General features: G+C 37.2%; 1 protein-coding gene across 1 annotated transcript; it reads right to left on the bottom strand.

The window, feature by feature from the left end:
- Positions 1-250: 250 nt before the first annotated feature.
- Positions 251-18,815, bottom strand: RNFT1 (ring finger protein, transmembrane 1). Its single transcript, XM_072417275.1, has 9 exons — positions 18,668-18,815; positions 15,358-15,803; positions 13,646-13,722; positions 12,508-12,608; positions 10,776-10,929; positions 10,119-10,277; positions 9,064-9,129; positions 4,335-4,436; positions 251-2,461 (listed from the first exon to the last, which is right to left on the bottom strand). The coding sequence occupies exons 1-9, from the start codon at positions 18,691-18,693 to the stop codon at positions 2,327-2,329; spliced, it is 1,266 nt and encodes a 421-aa protein (XP_072273376.1). The 5' UTR covers positions 18,694-18,815; the 3' UTR covers positions 251-2,326.
- Between the last annotated feature and the right edge of the window lie 5,472 nt (positions 18,816-24,287).

The raw sequence follows: 24,287 nt of genomic DNA, 5'->3' as shown, positions 1-24,287 counted from the left end.
TTTATATTAAAATTAGCAGCTAAAACCTTGGTTAAACATTTCAAGTAAAAAAAACAAAAAAACAAAACAAGAAACAAAAAAACATCCGTTACACTCTATAATTATTATAGAGTATTAACTAAAGTTGAGTATTCCTCTTTACTTTCAAACCATTTTATTTACATCTAAAAGGACCCATATGTTATAAAATAGTCTGGTAAAATCTTTGGCATAAATCAGGTTCTATAGTATCCAAACACCACACAACTGAGAAGAGAAAAATACTTTTAATAAATCTCATAAATAAACAGGATTTGTTTTTTTTTTTGTTTTTTTTACACCCCCCCATACATGCACTAAATACAGATGTCCATTTTCAGTAAATCATGAATCAATCAATGAAAATGTGTTTTTATGAGAATACTTTCTAGCTCAATATGGACAGCAAAAACTGTGGTAAAAACTGCAACCTCAGACTAGCAAAAAAATATATATCTCAATATCTTAGCTAAGAGTTGTGCTCAGAATATAAGATAGGTTCAGTATAGATAGAAAAAAATAGCACAATCAGTTTGGCTGGATGCCAGCTAGTAAAGCATGGATTTATACTATCCATTGCAGGCATTCTGCATGTCTGTGCAGAACAATCTCTTAAAATGCTGGTTTGCCAGAGTTGATAAGAAGATGAGAAACGAGGAACGTACACACACAAACACACATATAAAATTAAAATCTGAATGTCTGTGCTTTGGTTCTTCCAATAAATACGCATTCTAGTTGTCAATGACTGCCCAAACATTTCCACAGAAGTGGCTAAAAAACTGGATTAAGCAAATATATATTAAAAAATTTCCGCCAACATGGGGAAACGCTGCCTTTCAGTTGTACACCAACCCCATAGAAAGGTTTTTTTCCCAATAAAGTGCAAATTAGCTTTGCTGTATCTCAATGCAATGCAAGTCACTAGCTCCACTTCCAATGCCTATAACCTAAGAAAGTAAAAGCTAGTTTATACCATCATGAAGAATCTCACTTCTGGGCTTAAAAAAAAAAATCATAATATTTTTCTAGATGGGGTTGTTTCTGAAGTAAACCATTTTATTTACACCTTGATAATAGTAGGTGAAGTTTTACTTCAAATCAATCACAAGATTTTCTTTTGCACACTTGTTGATAGGATTAATCACTTCCTTGCACACAACAAGCCTTGCAGAATCTGCAAAAAGATACCTTGAACCCACCGACTACAAACCATCCAGCCTCCATCCTCCCTATCTGTGCTGACTTCAGCATAGGGTGAAGGATGTTGCAAATTCTAGGTTTGTTTGAGTTTCCGTATTAACACAGGAGAGAGGGTTGTTCTGATTACAGTACATGGAGGAGATAAAAGGTTGCCTGTACACTAATGTATAGAACAGCTGCAGAGTATGAGCTAGACATGGGTACGAGAACCACATACAGCACTAGAAATTAGAAGAGAGAAAGCCGTCACTGTGCTTGAATCTCTAAAACAGCTTACTGCTGTAGGATGCCAAGGTGCATAGACAATGGAAACTCCTTTTCTGGTTACCTACTTTGTTACACCCCTGCCTCAGATTTGTTACCAATAATTTGAACTCCTCCTCCTCCCCTTACAATACCAAGGAGCTAAGAGGGATTATATAGTGCAGAATTCATGTAATACCAAGCAACACTACACGGAGGGGGAGAGCGATGTTTGAGAGTAACCTTGCTCACAAGAGTTCAGATGTAAAAATATTTGAGAATACTGCTAGTATCAATTTATGATATGTATCTCTAGTTTCTTTTGCAAAAGAGTTAAGGGCAGGACTGTAAAGCAATCAGGCTATTTTGCCATTCACAATACTGCTATCCAACATGGAGTAGACACTTGACCCAAGGCTTCTATCCAGGCTTTCTGGATAGAAGGAGCACAACTAAGACTTTAGCAGTGACCATGACGCCAATAGGCACAGAAGCTGTAACAGTACATATTGTGATGATCCTGGCTACAGTATTGCAGGAAAACAAGATTTAAAAAGAGTTCTAAACAGAAAACTGAATAAATTATGGCAGGTGAAATATTTTAACTGAGCTGGAATTCCATTTTAAAGCAAGGTTCTACATGGGCTTTAAAATGTAAGATTAAGATGAATTTGAGATACTTAAAGTAAACCATGTCTTACATAAAAAAAAAATCAAATGCAAAGAAAATCCAATTCAAAAAAAGATCTATCGCTACTTACAAAAACAAAAACATTGATTGGTAAACACATTTTTGGTAAAACAAAAAAACCCAAGAAGAAGAACTCAGAAAATGTTCAGGAAAACAGCAGAGGAAGTAAGACTAAAACAGGCGTAGCTGTAGAGATGTGGCTCCATCTTTCCATTTGTGATTATGGCTAGATATTGCAGTACGGCACAAGGGGCACGTTTTCTCTCTATTAAACCACAACGAGATGCATTCTTCACAGAATATGTGCTAAACAAAACAAAAACAAACAAAAAAAAAACACTTATTATAATCCGCACTTTACTTCCAATTTTCAGGATACACTAAATCTCACAGTATATTACAATCACTTTTCAATCATTTTAAATTATTGTCACCTCCCCATACTTCATGTTTTTCCAAGTTCATGATCTTCAGCCTTCATGGTTGGCCAAACCAGAATGATGCATCTTTCATGCATGCAAGTTCATTCATTCTGGTACTAAAATAAGCTCAGTGTACATTATAGAGAAGACTGCAAATGTGCAGGCAAGTCAGTTTTACTGTATAGCTCGTTTCATTTGTAAAAAAGCCTGCCTGCAACTTTTTAATTTTGTATATTTAATTCTGCTTTAGCAGTGCCTGTTCACTAAATGTACTCTATTTGTTTACAAACGTGAGCCAGGTTTTTCCCTTAGTGTTTTAGTAATTTGTCATAACGCTATGGCAGTTTCATGCATAACTGAGGAACACAGCCGGGTAATGTTGTACCATATGTGATTAGTCACTTCACAGTACCAGAAGAAGCCACTTTATGGAATCCCATGATGCTGGGTCTTTTGTCATAGCACAGGTAAACAAAGTAAATGATACAGAAAGTTGGAATTTTACAAAAAATTACACTAACCTGTACATGATCCAAAACACTATACCTGTAGAGTATGATTAGCACAGTGCAATTTGCAAAACATTTGCATGTGATATGAATAAAATTTTAATTTTTATGAATCTCACTGACTATCTCTAACCAAAGGTGACATATTACCAAAAATAAATAAATACAGTAGCACATTATTTGTATCAGTAAAGAAACAGGGACCATAGTTACAGCCTTCACACTAAGGCGCAGGAAAGCTACAATACATTTAAAAGAAAAAAACCTTAATCTATTTTATGACCTTTAGTATCCATATGCAATCATTACAATAGTAAATAGGAGAATTGCCCTGCACAGGATGTTTATAGAATTATGGTTTGACGCTTACTGAATGGAAGAAATACAGTGTTGCCAACTAAATAATTGTGCATCAGCGCAATGCCAGTGAGCAAGCATGGAATTGTGCAGTGACAGCAAGTGGCAACGCACATCAGTGGCAACACAATGGGAGTTGTGTACTATGGTGTAGCAGCAGTGTAATTTGCATTTATGTAGTGGAGGTACACATTCACGTCCAGTTGCAAGACTGGAGGAGGGAGGAGTGAAAAAGTCTTTAATTTGTACTAATTGGCAATCCTCCCTAATTTGTACATTTAATTCTCCTTTATTATTGCTTGTTCACTAAATTTACCTAATTTAATTACAACAGTAAGCAGAGAAATTGCAAAGAACCAAGGTGCTACATCTCAGACTCTGCAAGCGTATTAAATGTTCAGTTAGGACTGAACAAGTATGGCTGGTTTGGAAGGGTTGCCAGGAGAAAGCCTCCTCTCTAAAAAGAACATGGCTTAGGTTTAAAGTTGCATATGAACAAACCATAGGGCTTTTGGAACAATGTCCCTTGGATATAAGAAAGTGGAGATGTAAACAAATGAATGCCTGCAAATCGCAATGAACTGAAGGAATGTTGTAAAAAGCAGACCAACATTCCTCCACATCAATGTAAGACTGGTAAAGTCATACAAAAAATGATTACTCCAAGTTATTGCTGCTTTTGTAGAGGGTTCTACAAACTAATAGATTCTGGGGTGTATTTAGTTCACACATGGCATCTCCATATTGGCTTCATTTAATAAATACAATAAGAAAGTTATAGCTACAATTAAGAGTGCAGTGTCATTAAACATAAGCTGATAATATTAGGTGAGCATAAAGCAAAATTAGGTGATCATAAATTAAAATGAAACTGTATTTTAGTATTCTTACCTGACAAAGAAGTACTGTTGGCTTTCTAAAATCAGCCCGACAGATTGCACAGATGTTGTCAACTTCTGAACACTGTCTTTTAGATGCAGCTACTCCATAACTCTGAAGTAAAGTAGATACAACATATGCTTAGGATCAGATAGATGCAACTATACCTTTACTTACTTTTGTAGGAGGGCTCAATGAACACAAACATAATTATTATTTTTCTTCAAAAAGTGTGCATTAAAATTGAGTTTCAGTCTACCTTTTCCCTTTAACATTTGAGTCATCTCCCGTCATGATTTTTTTTATTGGAACTCTTTTAGTTATGGCAGAGTTTCTATTTTATTTAAGCACATCCTATTTTTAAAATTAAAGAAAAAGGGTTTACAACAGTATACCCAAGGAAGGAAGACTTCCAGAAAAGTAGGGAGTTGTGTGACACAATAATCATAAAATATCAACGTTTATTTTCCAATAAGTAATAAAATCAAAGTCTAATATGGCAGCCACATGATACATGTGAAATCACAAAAAAAGTATCAAAATATCAACACAAAAACAAAATGTAAAGCATTCTAACAGCATATAATACACAGGAAACCCTTTTGGTGCTTGGCTGCAAAGAACAGAAAAAAAAGAAAGACCCAATCCTGGATCTGGAACCTGAAAACAGGTGGATATGGAACCCAATAAGGAACCTAAGTCCTGTAGCATTTACTTTTTTGTAAAGAGACACATCCTTAAAGGGGTTTTAATCCTAAGGCAGAAATATCTGAACTATACTGCTGTTAATTGAAAACTTTTCAATGGCCACCTTAATATTCCTCCTGTTTGTTAGGCAATGTGCAAGTTCCGGATTGTGGCCCTCACATGCAAAACCACTCATCAGAACAGTACAATTTCTACATGTAAAGATCTACTGGAGATGCAAATTACATTTTATTAATTTATTTTTTAAATAGAAGAGAGCTGACAGACTTTTTTCTTCGCTGTGAACAGCCTCAACTTAGATCCTTCCTCTCTTGGTAAAGCCAATAGAAGCTTGCAGCTGGGGGAGATCTGCCACCACTAGGCTTTCCCATAAATTTTAATGCAAAATGTCAAGCCTCAAAAAATAAAATAATATTGGTAAAGATATCCAGTAGGCTTCTTAATCCTTTTTAAGGGTTTATAAACCTACCAGTGGCTGTCTTGTATGAAACAAGGAAATTTCAGAAACACAAAGCAGTGTAACATTTTTAAAGCCTTACACCGGTGGTATGAATCATCTTGTTTGACTCACTGTGACTTTACACGTTGCCACACCATTCATTACAACAGATTATTTGTGCATTTATTTTATATGTCATTTCTCTTTAAAAGCCCTAAGACTACTGTTATGTTGGATGTGATGTCAGCACTCCAGCAAACCCAAGAGCTTTCAGTAAAGTGACACACTATAATAGTCTCCCTTGATCCTCCCCCTGTACAACATAAAAGCCTATTTGGGGTGGGGGATGACAGGAGATGCACAGGGCCTGCACAGAGAGTAATTAGGCACTAGGAAAGGTCTATGAATGAAAATTGTTTGCAAATTAGCATTTAAATCACCTGAATTTTCATCAGGGGCATCTGCCCAAGCAGTACACTAAAAATGTACTGTTCAAACATTTCTCCTCTCTAGTGCAGAGGTTTTAAGATTCATACTGCAAATACACAGCTATGAGGCTTTAGGAAGGGGGGGGGGGGGTTCTCTGACAAACAGACTGATAGTTTTACCAGATTTGCAGTAAGATTTAGTTAGGTCACTTATGTGCTACACCAGGGGTGGGCAAACATTTTAAGTCAGGGGCCACAATCTGAAAAAAATTTGCCAGAGGGGCCAGATCGATTATAGAGTGGTTATGTCATCATGACGCCCCTGAACGAGACATCATGATAGCATAATAACCCCACCCACTCTCCCATCGCAGATCTACACCTGTGATGGGAGAGTAGGCGGGTTATGTGCAGTGACAGCCCGCCTACTCTCCCATCGCTAGTCCAAAGCCTGTGATGGGAGAGTGGGCGGGTTGTGTCACTGCACACAACCCGTCCACTCCCCCATGGCAGGCTCAGATCTGGTGGACCCGTTTCGCGGCTCCCTGGTGGGGTCCTTCTCTTGACCCTGCACAGGGTGGCGCCGGCCAGAGCCGCGTAACACCCAAAGGGCCGGAGAAACATGCCCGCGGGCCGTAGTTTGCCCATGTCTGTGCTATACCAAAGCCTACCAAACATGTGCTCTTTAAAGGAAAAATATTTACATACATGTGACTTGCTAAAAGAACATTGCATTTCTCTAACACAAATGAGTATTTATATAGGCAAGTAATAAAACTTTTCGCTTAAAGTAAAGCTTAAATGCCACAATCACAGAAAAACAACTTGCTAAACTTGTTTTGGCAGTTACAGTCATGTGTCATTTGTGCCAAATACAAATTCCTCTCAGATTAGTTATCACTTTAGACAAATTTTAAAAGTATGGGATGGACTCAAATACTCCAGTGGTCTTTTATCCCACACATTTACCTCTACTGTCAATACAACGTAATCCTTTGTTTCAGCCTGGCCTGAAATCTCCCAGAGCTTTCCACTGGCGGGTAACCCATGGTTTCACCACAGTGCACTCCCTTTTAGGGAAAACAATCATATTGAGCTGGGAATCCATCTGCAGTGCCCACTCGGCTCCCAGCTCGAATTTGTATAGATACATTCAGTTGAAACATTGGATTTCTTCTTTAATAATTAATGGTATTTTTAAACTATCAATATTGGAGCATGTCTGTCTTAGAACTACACTGACCCTGACATTGATCTCTTTTCTGTATACTGAACTAAATAAAGTCACGAGATCTCATATCCACTCCTTTACGGTGCAATTGGAGAAAGACTTTAAAGGAAGTAAATGGGATACAGAGTAGTTTACTATGTGGGCTAAAGCAACTACTCGTTCACTGAATATTACTAAAATGGAATAATTATTTAAAGTAATGATGAGGTGGTAAATGGTTCCAAGCAGGCTGAGGCATATACCGGCACATCACATGGTCTTTGTTTTAGGGAATGCGGAGACCCAGGTACTGAATTGCATGTTTCACTGAATTACATACTGAGGTACTGAATTACATGTCCACTTATAATTCGATTCTGTGAAAGGGTCTTTAAACTTTTAAAGTACAGTGTTCCAGAAACCTATTCCAAGAGATCCCTGGTTAGCATTGGTTCATTTTAAACCTTCCACCTTAACATTGGGCCAGTTCAAGTTATGTTCCTTCATACTACTAGTGGCAAAACAAACTATAACTAAACACTGGAAAAAACAACTTGTTCCGTGCCATGAGGTGTTATTGCGAGTGATAACAGATTTATAAATCAAGTTATCTAGCACCCTAACTGATTCCTATGATAAATTTGCCAGATTATGGGAACCCTGACTTCAATAATCTCTCTCTGATACGACCATGTCTTCTTTAGCAAACCTATGGTAAATGATAATTAATTGGATTTCATATGAGATATCCTGTACTGTAACTAGTCTTATTGGACCGGAGACTTTCCCTTTCCACATTCCTCCCAATTTTTCTTTTTTTTGTTTTCCTCGTGATGTTCCCCTCCTACCAAATACCCTACTTTCCCTTTTTTTATATGTTACAAAGCTGTGGAGAACACTACTGTTATAAGATGTAAAAGTGATCTTATGCTACTGGTTATCACTGTTTATGTGGATTATTTAAGACAGAAAAATGCTTTTAGGTTTTTGTGTAAATTGTTCTCTGTACAATTTGTTTATATTTCTAATTTTTTACAAAATTTTCAATAAACGTTAAAACCAAATACAAATTCCAGTTCTTCTGTTCAATAAACAGAAATGGTGCCTTAAATCTGAACAAGGGCACGCATTCCAACATGGGATTTGCATTTGTAAAGAAGAAATGATGAATACCCTGCTGGACAGAACAAGTGTTAGTGGTTCAGCAATGATTCTACATAATAAAGACATCATTTCCACGTGGCTAAACACCAGCCTTGCCAGCAAGCTTTCTGCAACATACGGCAGCTAAAAAAAGGACTATGGCTACGTTTCACACTATCCGAAATGCTTGTATTTTGGAGTCCAGCACATAAATATTAACAAATGCAGGCATGGTAAAGCACTTTTAGAATAAACTGGTCTATTTAAGAGATGTCTTCTAACCCTTGCCATTCACTATTTACTAAATTTTGGCTGTGCTGGACATAACATGTTTTATTACAAACTGGGCAGCTCCTCTAACTTTTAATCTTTGAAGGCAAGGGGATAAAAAAGGATGAGTTATAACATTACTAAACAGTAAAAATATAGTGCCATTATATTAGGCAGCACTGTACATCAAATAGGGGCTGCACATGTCAGACAGTGACACAGAAGGAGGAGAGAACATGGTCTGAATAAAAAAAAAACTGTACCAGGGATTGGAAGAAAAACGATATGCTTAACTGGAAAAACTAATCATCTACCTGGAAAGCGGACAGTAAAAGTAAAAATGGACAGTTTCTGTAAACAGCCCAAATAACCTAAACATATGGCAATGTTTTAGGCTGAGAGGAGCAGACAATTTTGTAGATCTATGTGCTAGTCACTGGCTGGCAATATATATATAAGTCATTGCCATTCCACTGAAACACAACACCGGGATGTTCGATTACTTTTCATATATTCACTGTACAGTGTTTGCAGATTACTTACAGGCTGAGTTAAAAACAATCGTAAGATATCCACAGATGTTTTCCATTGTCCAAAAACCACAAAAAGCTGAAAAGAAACAAAAAGTAAACTTTTATTAGGTGCCATTTGCCATTTTAGTAACTTGTTTTATTTACTGGCAGCAACATAAAGCTCTCAATAAACAAGGTTTAAAATGGCCATCATAATTAAACACAGGGATAAGGGAAATATGCTGCAATCTGAAGGCAACAAGCTAAACATAAGAGTCAGCAGGATCTTTTGAACAAAAAAACACAAAAAAGTGAATGTGTTGATCCAAAAAGAAATTATATTTCAACGTTACTGGATAAGATACAGGATTACGCAGATATTTCTGTTTAAAGGTGGCTGCTTTGGGTGTATGCAGAAAAGCTGAATCATTCAAACAAGTAGAGACTTTGGAACTGAAGTCAGAAAAATGAAGATATTAAATGTAATAATTTACTCTATGATGTGAGATGTACAAAACTGTCCCCGTTTTGAATAGTATTCAAGGGTATACAGAATAAATACTTGTGTATTTGTGAACTCCCAAAAAGAAGAACAATATCTATTTAGCCAGTTTTCTAGTCCAGACAGCCCTTCCAGACACTAAATAAATGTCCCATCAAATTATGTTTTTCCACTGCAGTCAAAACAATAAAGCTTTTTTTTTAGTTTAGTTAATAGAACAGCAACTTTATGAGAACGTCCTTTCTGCTCACTCCCCTCTATTCAGGGCACTGAATTTTTTAGAACTACTGTAATGTGCAATACAGTGCAGGCTGACTGGATGACAATCCCCCCTTCTGAACGCGGGTATAGAATGGTTATTTACTACTATTAACAAATACATTTTAATATGTAGAAATTAACATAAATTGTGTTACATCTCAGCTACTAACTGAATGAGTACAATTTACGCATATATTTATGAAATTATACGCACATTTATTTATGAAATATAAGTTAGCAGACCAAATTTTAACATAACAAGTTATTGTCAGCTAAGAATCAAATGCATAGTAACATGGCAAGGAATCAGAAATTTTACTTACTTTTATAATGAGGTAGAGCAAGGCCAACAAAACACCAAAATGCCATTCCGCTCCACTGGTCTGGGCCCCATAATCAATCAAATAACGGAACCATACTGGTGTTAACACTAGCATACAATAATACTGTGCAATCTCTTCTAAGCACATGTACCAATAGCCCTGCAGAACAATGGAGATATTATTATGAATACACATTTACATTAAATACCAAAAAAACAAAATGGATATCAAAAGGAATTTAATTATAATAGCACATATTTATGATACTCAAAATTCACATTAAAAAATTATCTAAACATATATATATATATATATATATATTTTGTTTCACAGTTAGTCTTGGGCATGTAGACATCATTAAGACAACTTCCTGGAGTCCAAATTAGGAATTAGAATGGGGCATAATTTAAATTACGTGCAAATGCCTTAAAAAATAATCATGCCACTGTTACTTAAATTACATTTCTTCCCTATTATGACATTCAGTTTGAACAGTAGATCATCTTGACTATGCTGGCCAATTACAAATTTGCATTAACAGTTGAATGGGTGTACCTAAGAAACTCTGCTGTGTTTTTGACTTTATATATCAAAACATTAGTAAAATAATGAGTGCTACAAGCACTTAGCAACATTCAAATACTGATATAGCCTTACCTTACATTTATGGGACATTATGAAAGAAGGCACCAGTAGGACCAAACACTTGAGACCCATAAAGATAAACTTTACAACAAAGTCAGTGATACCAACAACCCATAACACATCCCAGAACTGTAAATGTCCAATAGTGGGGTTCATAAAAATCAAGCTGCAAAAAATAAAAACAAAAGTTAAATATCTTTACTAATATACATTGAATAACATATTGAGAACATAACTACACAAGAATGTTCAATGGAAACCAAAGTGATTAACCCACTAAGGGCTGAATTAAAAAAAAAAAAAAAAAAAAATCACAGAATGGCTAAACTTTTTATCACACATCATATTATGGTTCAGTATATTGTATGGTCCCCATGTGCCTGTATGTATGCCCAACGATGGCTACATATTGTCCCAGGGAGTTTCTATTAGATTCAGGCCTAGGGAATAGAGAAGGAGGGCTATCATCTTCCATGTACTGTGTTGTACTGCACCAGCGTAAAGTATTACTATGGGCTTGAGGATTTCATCCCCTTACCCAACAGACCACAGCATAGACAACATTAAATAGCACATGGCGGTCTGTGCAGCCTTCCAAGGTTATGCCCCTCCTGACCCTCACTGACCCACTTCAAAACAGGTCATGCTGGATAATGTTGCAGGCAGAATAATGTTCATCATGGTTTCCCAAGGCTCTGTCAGATTGGTCACATGTTCAAGCTGCACAGTTCCATGCTGTTGACACAGGGCCACATGTTTCTGATAGGTTGTTATATATTGTAAATATAGCCTGTCTTCTATGGCCCTATTCCAACCTCATTGTGTAAAGGCCTGTCCTCTGGTATCCCCTCCACACTCTTGAGGCTGTGTACAGATACATAGCGAACAACAGCAAACTGAGTAGGCTGCAGGTACCGTCTTATGCTACTGTACAGTACCAGCAGAAAGAAATGATGCTAGCAAAATGCTAGTCTGACCACAAAACTAAACAAAAAACAACCAGAAGGACCAAAGAGACAGAACTGGTCTTTGGTACAAAAAAAAAAAATGTTAAATTAATTCAAAATTTGGTGATAACTCAGAAAACCATGCCACAGGTTCATCAAATTTAGAAACCAAAGCAGTGAATAATCACACAAGCTAACCTAAATTAAGCTTTATATATATATATATATATATATATTCAAATATAACGCGCAAAATTTTATACCAAAAAAAGAAATCAAAGTTTGGGTGCGCGTTATAAACGAGGGCTTGGGTGGCAGTGGCGGCCGGTCCATTGAGGGCGTACGCGAATTGTGAGTTTGCACTGCGCCTTTTCCGGGCTGCAGCCGCTCACTGTACGAGACGACGTTTTTTTTTTTCCTTCGCCCTCGCGTACAGTGAGCGGCTGCAGCCCGGAAAAGGCGCAGTGCAAACTCACAATTCGCGTACGCCCTCAATGGACCGGCCGCCACTGCCACCCCAGAATTGGGTTTGCCGCTTCATTTTCTCGCCCACACGTTACGGTAAGCATTGCCGCTAATTTTATTTCGGTGTTGTGTTTATATCAGTTTAAGTTGTTAATAGATGATTTTTATCATGGCCGCACGTGTTCAATAATATTTTTTGTCAATTAAAATGCTTGGTGTAAACAAAATTTTATACCGATGTTTAATCGAAAATTAGGGGTGCGCGTTATACACGAGTGCGCGTTATACTCGAATAAATACGGTAAAACAATGATCATCCTCATTGGACATACCTGTGATAAAGTGCCTGAGAAGAAAACGTGTAATATAAAAGGACTGAGGAACCATATAAGAAAAACAACAGCCAAATACACTGAATTTTGGAACACTTATCCTGGAAGGGAAAACAGAAAAAACAGAAGGCAGGGTTAAAAAACTTTATTTGAACAAATGGCAGTAAGCTTTATTAGCAGTGATATCAAATGGCTAAAGTTATAAATTAACATGCTTGTTTAATTTTTCTGAAAATTGGAAAAAAAAAATGGAATCATCAAATACTGGTTGCTAGGTTTGTAAGCATCAGTAGTAGAGTTAAAAATCAAGGAACTGCATATATATATATATATATATAATAAAAAAAAAATATATATATATATATATATATATATATATATATATATATATATATATATATATATATTCCTGGCACTGGGAAGCATTGCTTTTTTTTTTTTTTTTTTTTTTACCCAAACCCAGCACAAGTAGCACTAGTTGGGTGCAGTGATCTCCTGCCCAAAAGTTCTGGTACAGCAAGATAGAGAGATCTGCTGGAACTTTGATTTAATTTCCTGGCCAGCGATCATTCCTTCTAACAAGTGCCAACAACAGTTGTTCTGATTGCAACTAAAAATTTACCAATCAAGGTTCTTACTCAAATTTATGATAACAGTCATTGTTCTGGTGCCAAAATTGGCTGAACAACATCTATAGCTTAGTCAGGCTCCTATCATTGTATAGAAGCAACTCCATATGGAGTAAGATGAAGACAACTTCATTCTTGTGTGATTGGCTGAGCAAACGTAAGCAATGAATGTAAGCTAACATCAGCCGTCCTTGGCTAGCCCTTTGTGGGATTGCTTCCAATAAATGATAGAAGAGCTCAAAGCCCTCCAACAACACTTGGTACAATACAGTATACATCCAAGCCTTTTTTTCATGTAATTTATTTAATTTACACATCTTTTAACTGTCAATGGCAGGCTGTCACTTTAAGCCCTAGCCCAAGTAACTCTCACACAATCCTTGTCACTGTCACTTTGATCCATGTTTATATTACTCAATTAATAATAACTTATCAACCAGTACCTGCACGTACTTTGAAATTTATAGTCGAGTATATACCATACGAGACCCAAACAAGAGCTTACTTACTCTTAGAAAGACCTGATTTACAATGCATTTGTTTGCATAGAGAAAAGTTGTTAGCAGACCAATTCCAACAGAAAAACCTATTGAAAAATAAAATAAAAGCTGTTAACGCATAAAAATAAATAAATAAATATAAAAAACCAATGGAATAAAAAAAAATTAAAACAGTTTGAACAAAGTAAATATTTTTTTAATAAAGTAACTCTAAACCCAATCTCATATCATATCAACCTCAACATGTCAACATACTTTCAAAATTTGCTTTTATTCTTTCCCAGGCTGCTCTCCTTAAAGTAATACCTGATAATTCTTCCAGCTGAATGTAAATTTCATCATCCTTTAAGAAGTGTAAATGCATCAGGTTATGGAAGCAGCCAGCTGCAAGCAGGTCTGCCATAAGCTTTGTTTGCTTGGCAATGGGTTGAATGCAGCGAATGATAACACCAAATAGACAAGCAGTATTGTTTAGAACAAGGTCAGAAATGGCAGCTTACCAATATAGGCGGCATAAGATTGTAGAACATTATTTATGTTTCATGCTTCTATGAGTATTTTTGTTGATTTTGGTATAGCTGTGTTGATTTGCTTTATTCTGATTCATGAAGGCTTTGACAGATTATCGCTATGTTTATCAGAGTATATGCGGTATCTAAGATATGTATTTTATGCTCACACGAAGCCAATGCCGTTAAGGGTTAATAGGATTTCTGTGTTTCATGTTCTAATGTTTGCTATGTAAGTTTGTTTACTTTTCTTGAAAACTCAATAAAGCTGATTGACACAAAGAAATGGCAGCTTACATAATCTCCCAGGTAAGGATCCAAAAAAAGCCTCTTTTTGCAGACAAAAATGCCGAACGTGAAGCACTGTGTTCTTCAACTTCTGGTTACCAGTCTGCATATTCACAGCTACTTTATGCTAAGCAGACATGCTTTGTAAAATCTACATTTGCCTAGTATCATAGCAGTCAGCATTGATGATATTGCAAAAGGGGAAATTATTTTAATTGGCAGCACCAAACTTTGGATAGGAGAGGCAGTGTTTTGCTCCCATTGATTGATTATAGTAACACCATAATTACAAATAAAGGTCAATTTAAAAACCTAAACCATGAATAATAACAGTGTAAACTGTTTAGTGTACAAATGAACTGGATGTTTAGAGAATTACTATGCATTGCAATACCCACATCATGGCCTAAGCCATCCAACAACCACATATTGCAACTATGGGATTGGACAAAAGGAAAACTGACTATAGGAGTAACATAAAGGTTGCGTTTGTTCCTTGTGCGTTCTGAAAATACAATATGCTTGTATTTACAACTGGTTTTTAAAACTTTCAGTCCATGATCACAAGTGTGCAGATATGTCCGTTTGCTGTAAGCTAGTACACGTCAACGTATTAGGCAGGAATCTGTCATCTTCAAAAACAGGTCATCAATTGAAGCCTTGATGCTTACAGATTTAAATCAAACCAGTCAAACATAAATTAAAATATTCCTGTCCCACCCACAAGTTGTTTTATACACCCTTAGGTACATATACTTACCCTTTACAACTAGCTCCCCCCCCCCAGATCTTGTGACAGGTTAACTGTAAGAGCCCAATGCGATATAAGTATTCACACACCGTTATGCAAGGATCGAAAAAATAAAAGATGAATAATTGTAATGGTTAGGATGAAGGCTGCTTTTAATTTAAACTAAACGTTACCTCTTAGGTGCTGAACAAAAAGTTTGGCACTGAAGATTAATATATATGGAAGGCTTTTATCCAGCCACTGGTAGACATGCAGGACCTCTGAGATATTGTTACTGTTTTCTCTATTGTCTGTGTTATTTGGATCATCTTGACCAGTCGAGTCATTAGAATTTGCATGCGAATGACTGTGTCGACTATGTAAACGTATGGTTGGCCTTGTATGTCGAGAGCCAGACCTTCCGCCACTCTCGGAATTTGCAGGGTGGAGATTTATTGCCACTTCTCCAGGACTGCAGGAACCTTCTGCTGGTGATCGTTCTGCTGGTAATCGGATAGTGGGAAGAGAAAGACTAGTCAAGGGACCATCAGTATTTCCAGCCTGATGAGCAAGTCCAGAACTTCCCTGCATGATTGGGGTATTCTGGTCTTCTATATTGCTGGTCTCACTGCTACATTTCCTGAATAGATAATAAAGAGAAAATAAAACATTTTTTAAAAAATATCTAAGTAGGCAAGTCTTTTATTGCAAGGGACAGGCGATGTGCTTTCTGCAATAAAATACAAATCACATAAAGAATAACCACAGGATGTTTAGTTTGTGAGAGGTATATGGATTCAAGGTTGTATGTATATAGTAGGAAAAAAATAAATAAACACTGCATAACAAACAACCAATAGACCAATCAATAATATAATGGTGGTCTAATGTTCAGGACTTCTGTCTGCATGCTTGTTACAGGTTAGTAACAGATTATGAAAGTAATCCTTGAAAATGGTAACAGCTGGTGAGGCTGTTAAAGCACCAGCTTAATATTTACCCATCTGACAGGTGCCGCTTCTATAGGACACTTTTGTGTGTGCATTGTATGAGATTATTATTAAACAGTATTTATATAGCGCCAACATATTACGCAGTGCTGTACATTAAAGAGGGATGTCTCTAGCCAGCTGCTGTGTCCATTACCAGAGGAGGATATGATATCGGACACATCCAGGAGTATGTGTATATGTCAAATCACAAAAGTCAATGGTATAGCTTATTGTTAATATTTGTAACATGTTTTGATGTAGTAGGTTGGGACATCTGTTAATTTGTTGGTACCATCAATGTTTCCATTTACTGCCAGTTATGTTTAACCACCTATTTACCTTATAAATCCCTTTCAGTGGTAACAAGCACCACTTATATTTTTAAATAATGTTAAATGTGTGTGGTACATAGGATGTATGTATATTACAGAAAGAAACATTGTAGTATAGAAACAAGTAATAATAATAAAATAGCACAGTAAAAAAAGAAAACTTGACCAATAAAAGGAACAAATATTAACTGTACATCAATAAGGGGAAACAATGGCGAACCAAACACATGGCCACAATGCTATGAAGATCTATTTTACAAGTGGTAAAAAAAAAAAATGTAAAAAGAGAAATAGGGACAAACTGTGAAGAGAAAGGTGTTAGGAAATTATTTTAGAGGGGAGGGATTATTATTAATATTATTATTATTATTAATAAACAGGACTTATATAGCACCAACATATTACGCAGTGATGTACAATAAATAGGGGTTGCAATGACAGACAAATACAGACAGTGACACAGGAGGAGGAGAGGACCCTGGATCGAAGAACTTACAATCTAGGAGGTGGGGAAAGTAACACACGGCTAGACCAGTAAAATGATAGGCATGCTGTAACCCTAATTACTGTGTTTGACAACTAAAGAAAATGAACGCTCCTCTGAATAAACACGTAGTGTCAACAGCACAGGAAGTGATAGCAATCCCAAAGAGACATAAGCAACAACAGCCCATCTTCTGAGTGAAGAAGGTTCTGGTAAGATTGTATTACTATTGCGAGTGACAGTGAGACTTTATCTATGGGCTTTTGTTGGTATTACGTGGGCCATGAATTTCTATACACGTTGATGGAAATATAAACCTTCCTTAAGCAAATCAAATGTCACCTAGTCAATAAATTCTGAATGATCTCAGATATATTGCAAAACATGGAAACGCTGGTCTGTTTGTCATCATGCCTCACTGTATAATTTTCTTATGCAAATCAAGCTGCAAAGTTTCTTACCTAAAAATCCTGCTAGCAACAGCACTTCTGGTAGTAGCCTGGCAACACTAAACTACAGCCTCCTCATTAGCAGCAGTGTTTTCAGCCTGTTTTGCTCCTTGGTTTGCCAACAGGTTGTCTATCATGTCTGTGCCAAGCGAGATCCCTTGGATGGTCACCAAGCTGTCTAAATCCTGTGCACACAGCAGGGTGACCACACTGACAGGCAGAGGGTTGCTGTTGTCAGCATGCTGTGTTAGCTCCTCTAGATGGCGCTGCTGCCCCTAATCCCCTACACCAGGGGTGTCCAACTCTGGCCCGCGGGCCAAATCTGACTTAGTTTATGCTTTTTTTTTTTTTTGCTCCCAAAATAATTCCTAATATAAATTGCAGCTGGCCCGCTCTATTGCAATCTGTGGTAACGGTGGGCCAGCTGCAATTCATATTAAGCTGTTGTTCTATGGACGCGAGTACAATGCTGCTACTACAATTCCCGGCATCACTCGCGTCTCTGGACCAGCGGCCATTCTGCCTATGCGTGGCCCCGTTTTATAGACGCAAATGATGCCAGGAATTGTAGTAGCGGAATCACTCATCATTAGTGTCTATTGAACAGCAGACTATGCGTGGACCCCGCAGAGTTTATACTGACAGGTAAACTCAATAATCAGGATTATCATTATCAGGAATTATCATAGAGCTATTGCTATATTAATTGTTATACTGTGCCAAAGAATGCAATGTGGATGCAGCAATTCATTCGGTTTCGCATTGCATCCTCTGGCAAAGTAAAACAAATAATCTCAATTGGAACAAGGAACACATGAGAAGAACATGCAGTAGATTGATCTAAATATTTTACATCAATCCACTGTATAATACTGCATGCTCTTTTCATTGTTCTTGTTTCTTCTTATTAGGAATAATGTTTTTTTCAATAATTTCAAGTTTGTCTGGTGACTTGGTCTAAGTTTTTGTGTATTTCAGTTTGACACCCCTGGCCTGCACACTGCTGTCATTTGGTAGGCGGGGGATTGGAGTTGTCAGCCCATAACAGGAAGTGCTAGCAGAATACTTGCTTTAAACAAGAAAGCATTATCTGGGTTTACGTTAACTCAATAAGGTCATAAAGTTTATAAAATAAAAACATGATGGGGTACTGGGCATTCCTGCACGGCAGAGACACGTCCCTAAGTAGAATATACCGGGGACTGGTGTTCTGTCAGCCCAAATATTTACAATGAGCACATCCTCACCTCTCAAAACATGGCCGGAGCTTCATGCTGTGCGGTGAAGCGGTGACCCCAGCAGCCCATGTCCGCTTCCCTGGCTCCGGTCACCCCCCGGAGATCTGCTTACAGCTGCTGCGCTTTACTTCAGGTTCCGGGTTCAGCGAGCCTGACCTCCTCCAGCACGGCACACGTCACGTGTAGGGCGGAGTGTATCGCCGCCTGAATACGGAGCGCCGCCGCACGTCAGGAGCTGTGTGCGTGGTTGCTAACGGGAGGGCTGCGTGGCGTCCATGTACCGTAGCAACCAAGTCTTACCTGGCGCAGGTAAGTGAATGGCCACAATATAGACGGGGCACCTCCAGCTGCTACTGCTTCTACCTTCATACATGTCATATAGGCAAAGGTCTGTACTGCGTGCCTGCCTATGTTCGCTTCATTGGAGGTGGTATTCTGTTATTCCATAGAGGTGGAACTTTACTTACAGTAATAACAATGCTGGCAGCAATGATTTCCTAATGCAGAAGATATAAATACTTTATAAGGTAGTGAATCTGATCAGTTTTGAATGACAGTGATTTATTTGATTACCAAAATGAAGATAATCACCAATAGTGTCTGAAATGTAAAATCTCCAGCCAAAATTCATTTTTACATTTTCAGTGTGAATGAAATAATTATGTATAGGGTTGTCTTGCTCGCCAACCTTACAGACCTCACAGACAACTAAGTTCATCATTTTAAATCATTGAATATTAATATGAATTTTTTTAAAAAAAGATAAATACTTTTGTAAAATAATGATCTTCCTAATGGTGCCTCTTCCTCAAGAACCTAATGGTTCTTCTCCCTCATTATGGTTTTATTTCATTTGAAACTAAGACCAAACAAGAAATGATAGTTATCAAAGTCAAACTATTTGATGCCATTAAATATAACAGGTAAATAAAATACACAGTTAAGATCATACTTACCTAAAAGAGTATCTGAGAAATACACCAATAAAATAAAACAATCAGATGAGAATCGGTATTGGCAGAGCAGGGTGACTGTTTTAATGATGGAACAATACTTAAGTGTACGGCTCGGCAACGGTTGTCTCATACAACTTAACACGACACTGACGTCACGCTGCGCCTCCCTTGTTTTCTGTCTCTAGTACAGTTTGTGAATTTAGTGCAAAAAAAATTGCAATAAATGACAAAAAAATTGTAATTCAGAATATAAGAATTTATTGTAATATTATTTTTGTTTTATTATTATTAAAAAATTTTCTGTGGACCACTAAAATTTTCTTGTGGACCACCGGTTGACGACCGCTGACTTATTTTATATATACTGTAAATACTCAAGTATTAACCAGTTTTTTTTTTTTCAAGTCAGCAAAACACTAAATATTTAAAAAAGATACAATCCTTGTCCTAATTGCAAGTTATCAAACCCCACAATGAATCCCTTGCTGGGTAAGCTGTCCTTCATCAGGAGACCTATGGCAAGATCTGACATGTTCCCCACATATAAATACCTCTATTTTATCCTGCAGTTAGGACACTTCTGGTCACTTCCGATTGGACTAGATCTTCCCATTGTAAATAAGACCAATTACTATGAAGACTTTGAGGATTACGAGCTAATGTATAAAGAATGGCTCCTATGTTGCTGGTCATTGGGAAGAATGTCACCCTTATAGATAACCAAAAAGATCACTGCTGCCACCTAAACTGACCTGAGAGTCACAAATTGCACAAGAAACCCCTAGCAACCTCTGAAGGGACCCTAAGGTTCAACAGAACCCTGGTTGGGAAACACTGATACAGTATATACAGGTACAATGCTACCAAGTGACTATAAAGGCAACTCCTGTGTTCCTGAAGAAGCAGCAGTTCAGTGCTGCAAAACACACAGGGAAAAGAGGTCCCTGTTATGTTTAGTATATTTAAAAGCTTCACAACCTCCAAACCTTTATTTAGGAATCAGAAGGCTTGTATTATATACAACTCATGGTACGCCGTTTATATTGACCTAGTTTGGACAAAGTTTTTTTGTATATTTATAATGCTGTAATGTGATTTGCACTGTTTTAGGTTTGCGCCGTGTAACTGTTGTTCAGGTAGTCCCCTGGTTACATACACGAAAAAGGACTGTAGGTTTGTTCTTAAGTTGAATTTGTATGTAAGTTGGAACAGGTACATTGTTTTAATAAATGCAATTAGGACAGATGTTTGTCTCAATATATTATTAGGCAGCATGGTGTCAGTTACTGTATAAAATCCTCACTGCGAGTTAATCACAAACAAAGCAAACAAAAAAAAATCTTTTTTAGCCTAGACATTCATTAACTTCTGAAGCAAGCTGTGCTTTGATATGCAAATAGAAACAACTACAGAGTTTGTCTGAGTCATTAAAGAGTTACAAGAGGCTGCAGAAAGAGATCACCACCCTAAGATCACTCACAACCTCCACTGTGTTTAGCAAAACATTTATTCTGCAAGTCATGCAAACGACACCCCCCCCCTTCAAGCCTCTGTTCTGCACAGAAGCAAGCAGGGAAGCTATTTAGGAGGTATCTGTTTACAATTCTTTTATCCTTATTGACAAATACTTTGAAAGTTTTGTATGTTTTTTTTTGGGATATTCTTTGTAAAGCCAGTTTAAAAATTCTATTTAGCCAGGTTCACATTGGAGCCTTGTCTTTAATTAATTTATTTTGGGATGTGGCAGCTGTTTGAATCCACTTTATATATACATTATTATTATACAGTATTTATATAGCACCATCATATTACACAGCACTGTACAAAGTCCATAGTCATGACACTAACTGTCCCTCAAAGGAGCTCACAATCTAATGTCCCTACCATAGTGATATGTCATTAATGTAGTCTAAGGTCAATTTAGGGGGAAACCAATTAATCCTATTGCATGTTTTTGGGATGTGGGAGGAAACCAGAGTACCCGGAGGAAACCCACGCAGACACGAGGAGAACCTGCAAACTCCATGCAGATAGTGTCCTGGCTGGGATTCGAACCTAGGACCTAGCGCTGCAAAGGCCAGAGTGCTAACCCCTGAGCCACCGTGCTGCACGTGCTACATCCTAGTTGTGTAACCTGCGGATCCTGCCAGTAAATCTGGTATTCTTCAGCTTTCTCTAACATGCTAAGCTTCACAAAGTTAGAAGGTTGAGGAAAACCATTTAACTTTGACAAGGAAGGGGCTTAAAATAGTCAGCTTTTGTTCAGTCCAAAAGGAAATTGCTGTAACTGTTTCAGACCTGTTAGCTGGAGTTAGGCTTCAATTTGTTATGTTTACATATTTGAATTTTATAGAAAGTCTACCAGTCCTATACAACACTCCCCTTTGCACAGGTTCTGCTCTCCAAGGATGGCTACATTCCTCCTCTGGACATACAGTACAGTGAGTGTAGTTACCCTATCGCTATGTACACACGTGCAATAATTGTCGTTGGAAATGAACGATACACAACTGATCGTCCAATAATCATTAACAAAAAAAGTGCACAACGTCAGGCCAAGCATGCCAATAAACGAGGAATGGCGCTGGAAACAAACGATCGCCCTGGGGGATCTGATTGGGCGACAATCGTTCATTATCTATTGTGTGTACGGTCGTCCAGTGATCATGGATTGTTCTGTTATACACTTTCTCCGGTACACATCACTTCCTGCATCATTATCATGTCACGATCGAATCTAGTGTGCATACATTATTGGTGGATCATATTTGAACCATAGTATCGTTACAGCATGTACAGGATCGCGCACTATACGCTCATTCAAAATAATCGTAAATAATCGTTGATCTGTCGTTAGTCATTCGTTTTCTTACGACAGGTATTGCACATGTGTACCTAGCCTAAGACAGGATGTCTTACTAGCAGGATAACCAAGTGAAAATAATAGAAAGAAAGCCTAAAAAAAACATCTATCATTCCTAAGGTATAGTTATCTGCAGTATATTCAATTTTGTTTCCTGAATTTTGAATGGATGGTAACTTGTTTGAGTCTGATATTGATATCTGAGGGGTGAAGCAGTCCTGCATTTGGGTTGTTTTAAGTCAGCCATTCACCAGACTGCTGTGTTTAAATATCCACATATGTACCACATCTGTTGCTGAGATTGGGAAGGGGACATTAAACTGGAGCTGTGTGAATTGCAGGTGGACATTGGCACGGCTTTAGGAATCAGGGAAAACAGAATGTGCCAGTGACAGCTCCAGCAATTTATGGACAGCAGCTGGTGATGCTTAAAATTGAAAAAGCTCCCTTGGCAGGGGTAATGCAGAGTGAAGCTGCCATTGTAACAGTTCAATAAAAAATAAGAAAGGAAAGCAGTGTTTTTTTGCGACGGATCAAAATATATTGTGTTTAGAACAAATAAATAAAAATATACCTTTCATACAGAAGTATAATACAATAGATTTAGTTTTTTGGTCTTTCCCATTAGCGTCACGGGATATGAGATCACATAACTAGTCAAAAATATTCCCTGGGCAATTAAGAGAGAACGTCTCGGTGACTGACTTTTTCAGGGGATGCGCAGAGACCATTTACATAACTATATATCAAAAAATATTACAACAACAAACATTCAGAGACAATCTATGCAATACAAAACATATATAATACAAGTATTCACAACAAAGAATGTATGTAAACGGTCTCTGCACATCTGGTATGTGGTCTCATATCCCATGACGCTAATGGGACAGACCAAAAAACTATATTGTAATATACTTCTGTATGAAAGTTATACTTTCATTTATTTATTCTAAATGCATTATTTTTTGATCTGCTGCAAAAAAACATGCTTTTCCTTCTTGCTTTTTATTTATCATATCTCAAGGGGGGCAGCTATTAATACATACAGTAGGAGGTGGAATTAGTAATATTCCCCATTTACAATTGAAACAGTTCAGTCAGGTTCTATGTTACAGGAGTGCTTTTAGTGATAAGAAAAATTGACAATTTCATTTTCTCAAAATTATTTCACAAAAATGGAGACATTTTGGTGAAATCCCTGGTGAATTGAAAATGTGAAATATTGCAATTTTTTACTTTCTTTAAGGGTTGCATTATGATTTTAATATAAAGGACTGTTGAAGTGTATTTCATCTAATTTCATCTAATGTTCATCTTTAAAATCATAAAGAAGCTCGGGGAACTTTACTATGGTCGGTGTCAGCAGAGAACTGAGTGAATTAAATAGTGGGGTACCTGTCATTACTGAATTCCTATTGTTTCCTTTGACTTGCTTTGTGCAACTGAACCTTAGATGGTGTCTGAAAAATTACCAGGGACATAGCTGCTGCTAAAGCAGCATTCAAATTAGCTATCATTATACTGTCCCAAGCTTACTATACACTATATAGTCTGATCTTTTAGTTGTTTAGGTTTGCCCTATTCATTTTATTAATAATATTATTAATAATAAAAAACAGTATTTATATAGCGCCAACATATTATGCAATGCTGTATATTAAATAGGGTTTGCAAATGACAGACAGACACACACAGTGGCACAGGAGAAGGAGGGGACCTTGCTCCCAAGAGCTTACAATCTAAGATGAGGGGGAGAAGGAGGGTAGGCAAATTTGAAATGGTGAGTTTTAAGTTTAAGGGCTCTTTT

Source organism: Pyxicephalus adspersus, chromosome 1, assembly GCF_032062135.1.
Source record: "Pyxicephalus adspersus chromosome 1, UCB_Pads_2.0, whole genome shotgun sequence".
In the NCBI taxonomy this organism is placed as follows: Eukaryota; Metazoa; Chordata; class Amphibia; order Anura; family Pyxicephalidae; genus Pyxicephalus; species Pyxicephalus adspersus.
The sequence above is the reverse complement of the archived record's forward strand: the minus strand, read 5'-3'. Positions and strand labels throughout refer to the sequence as shown.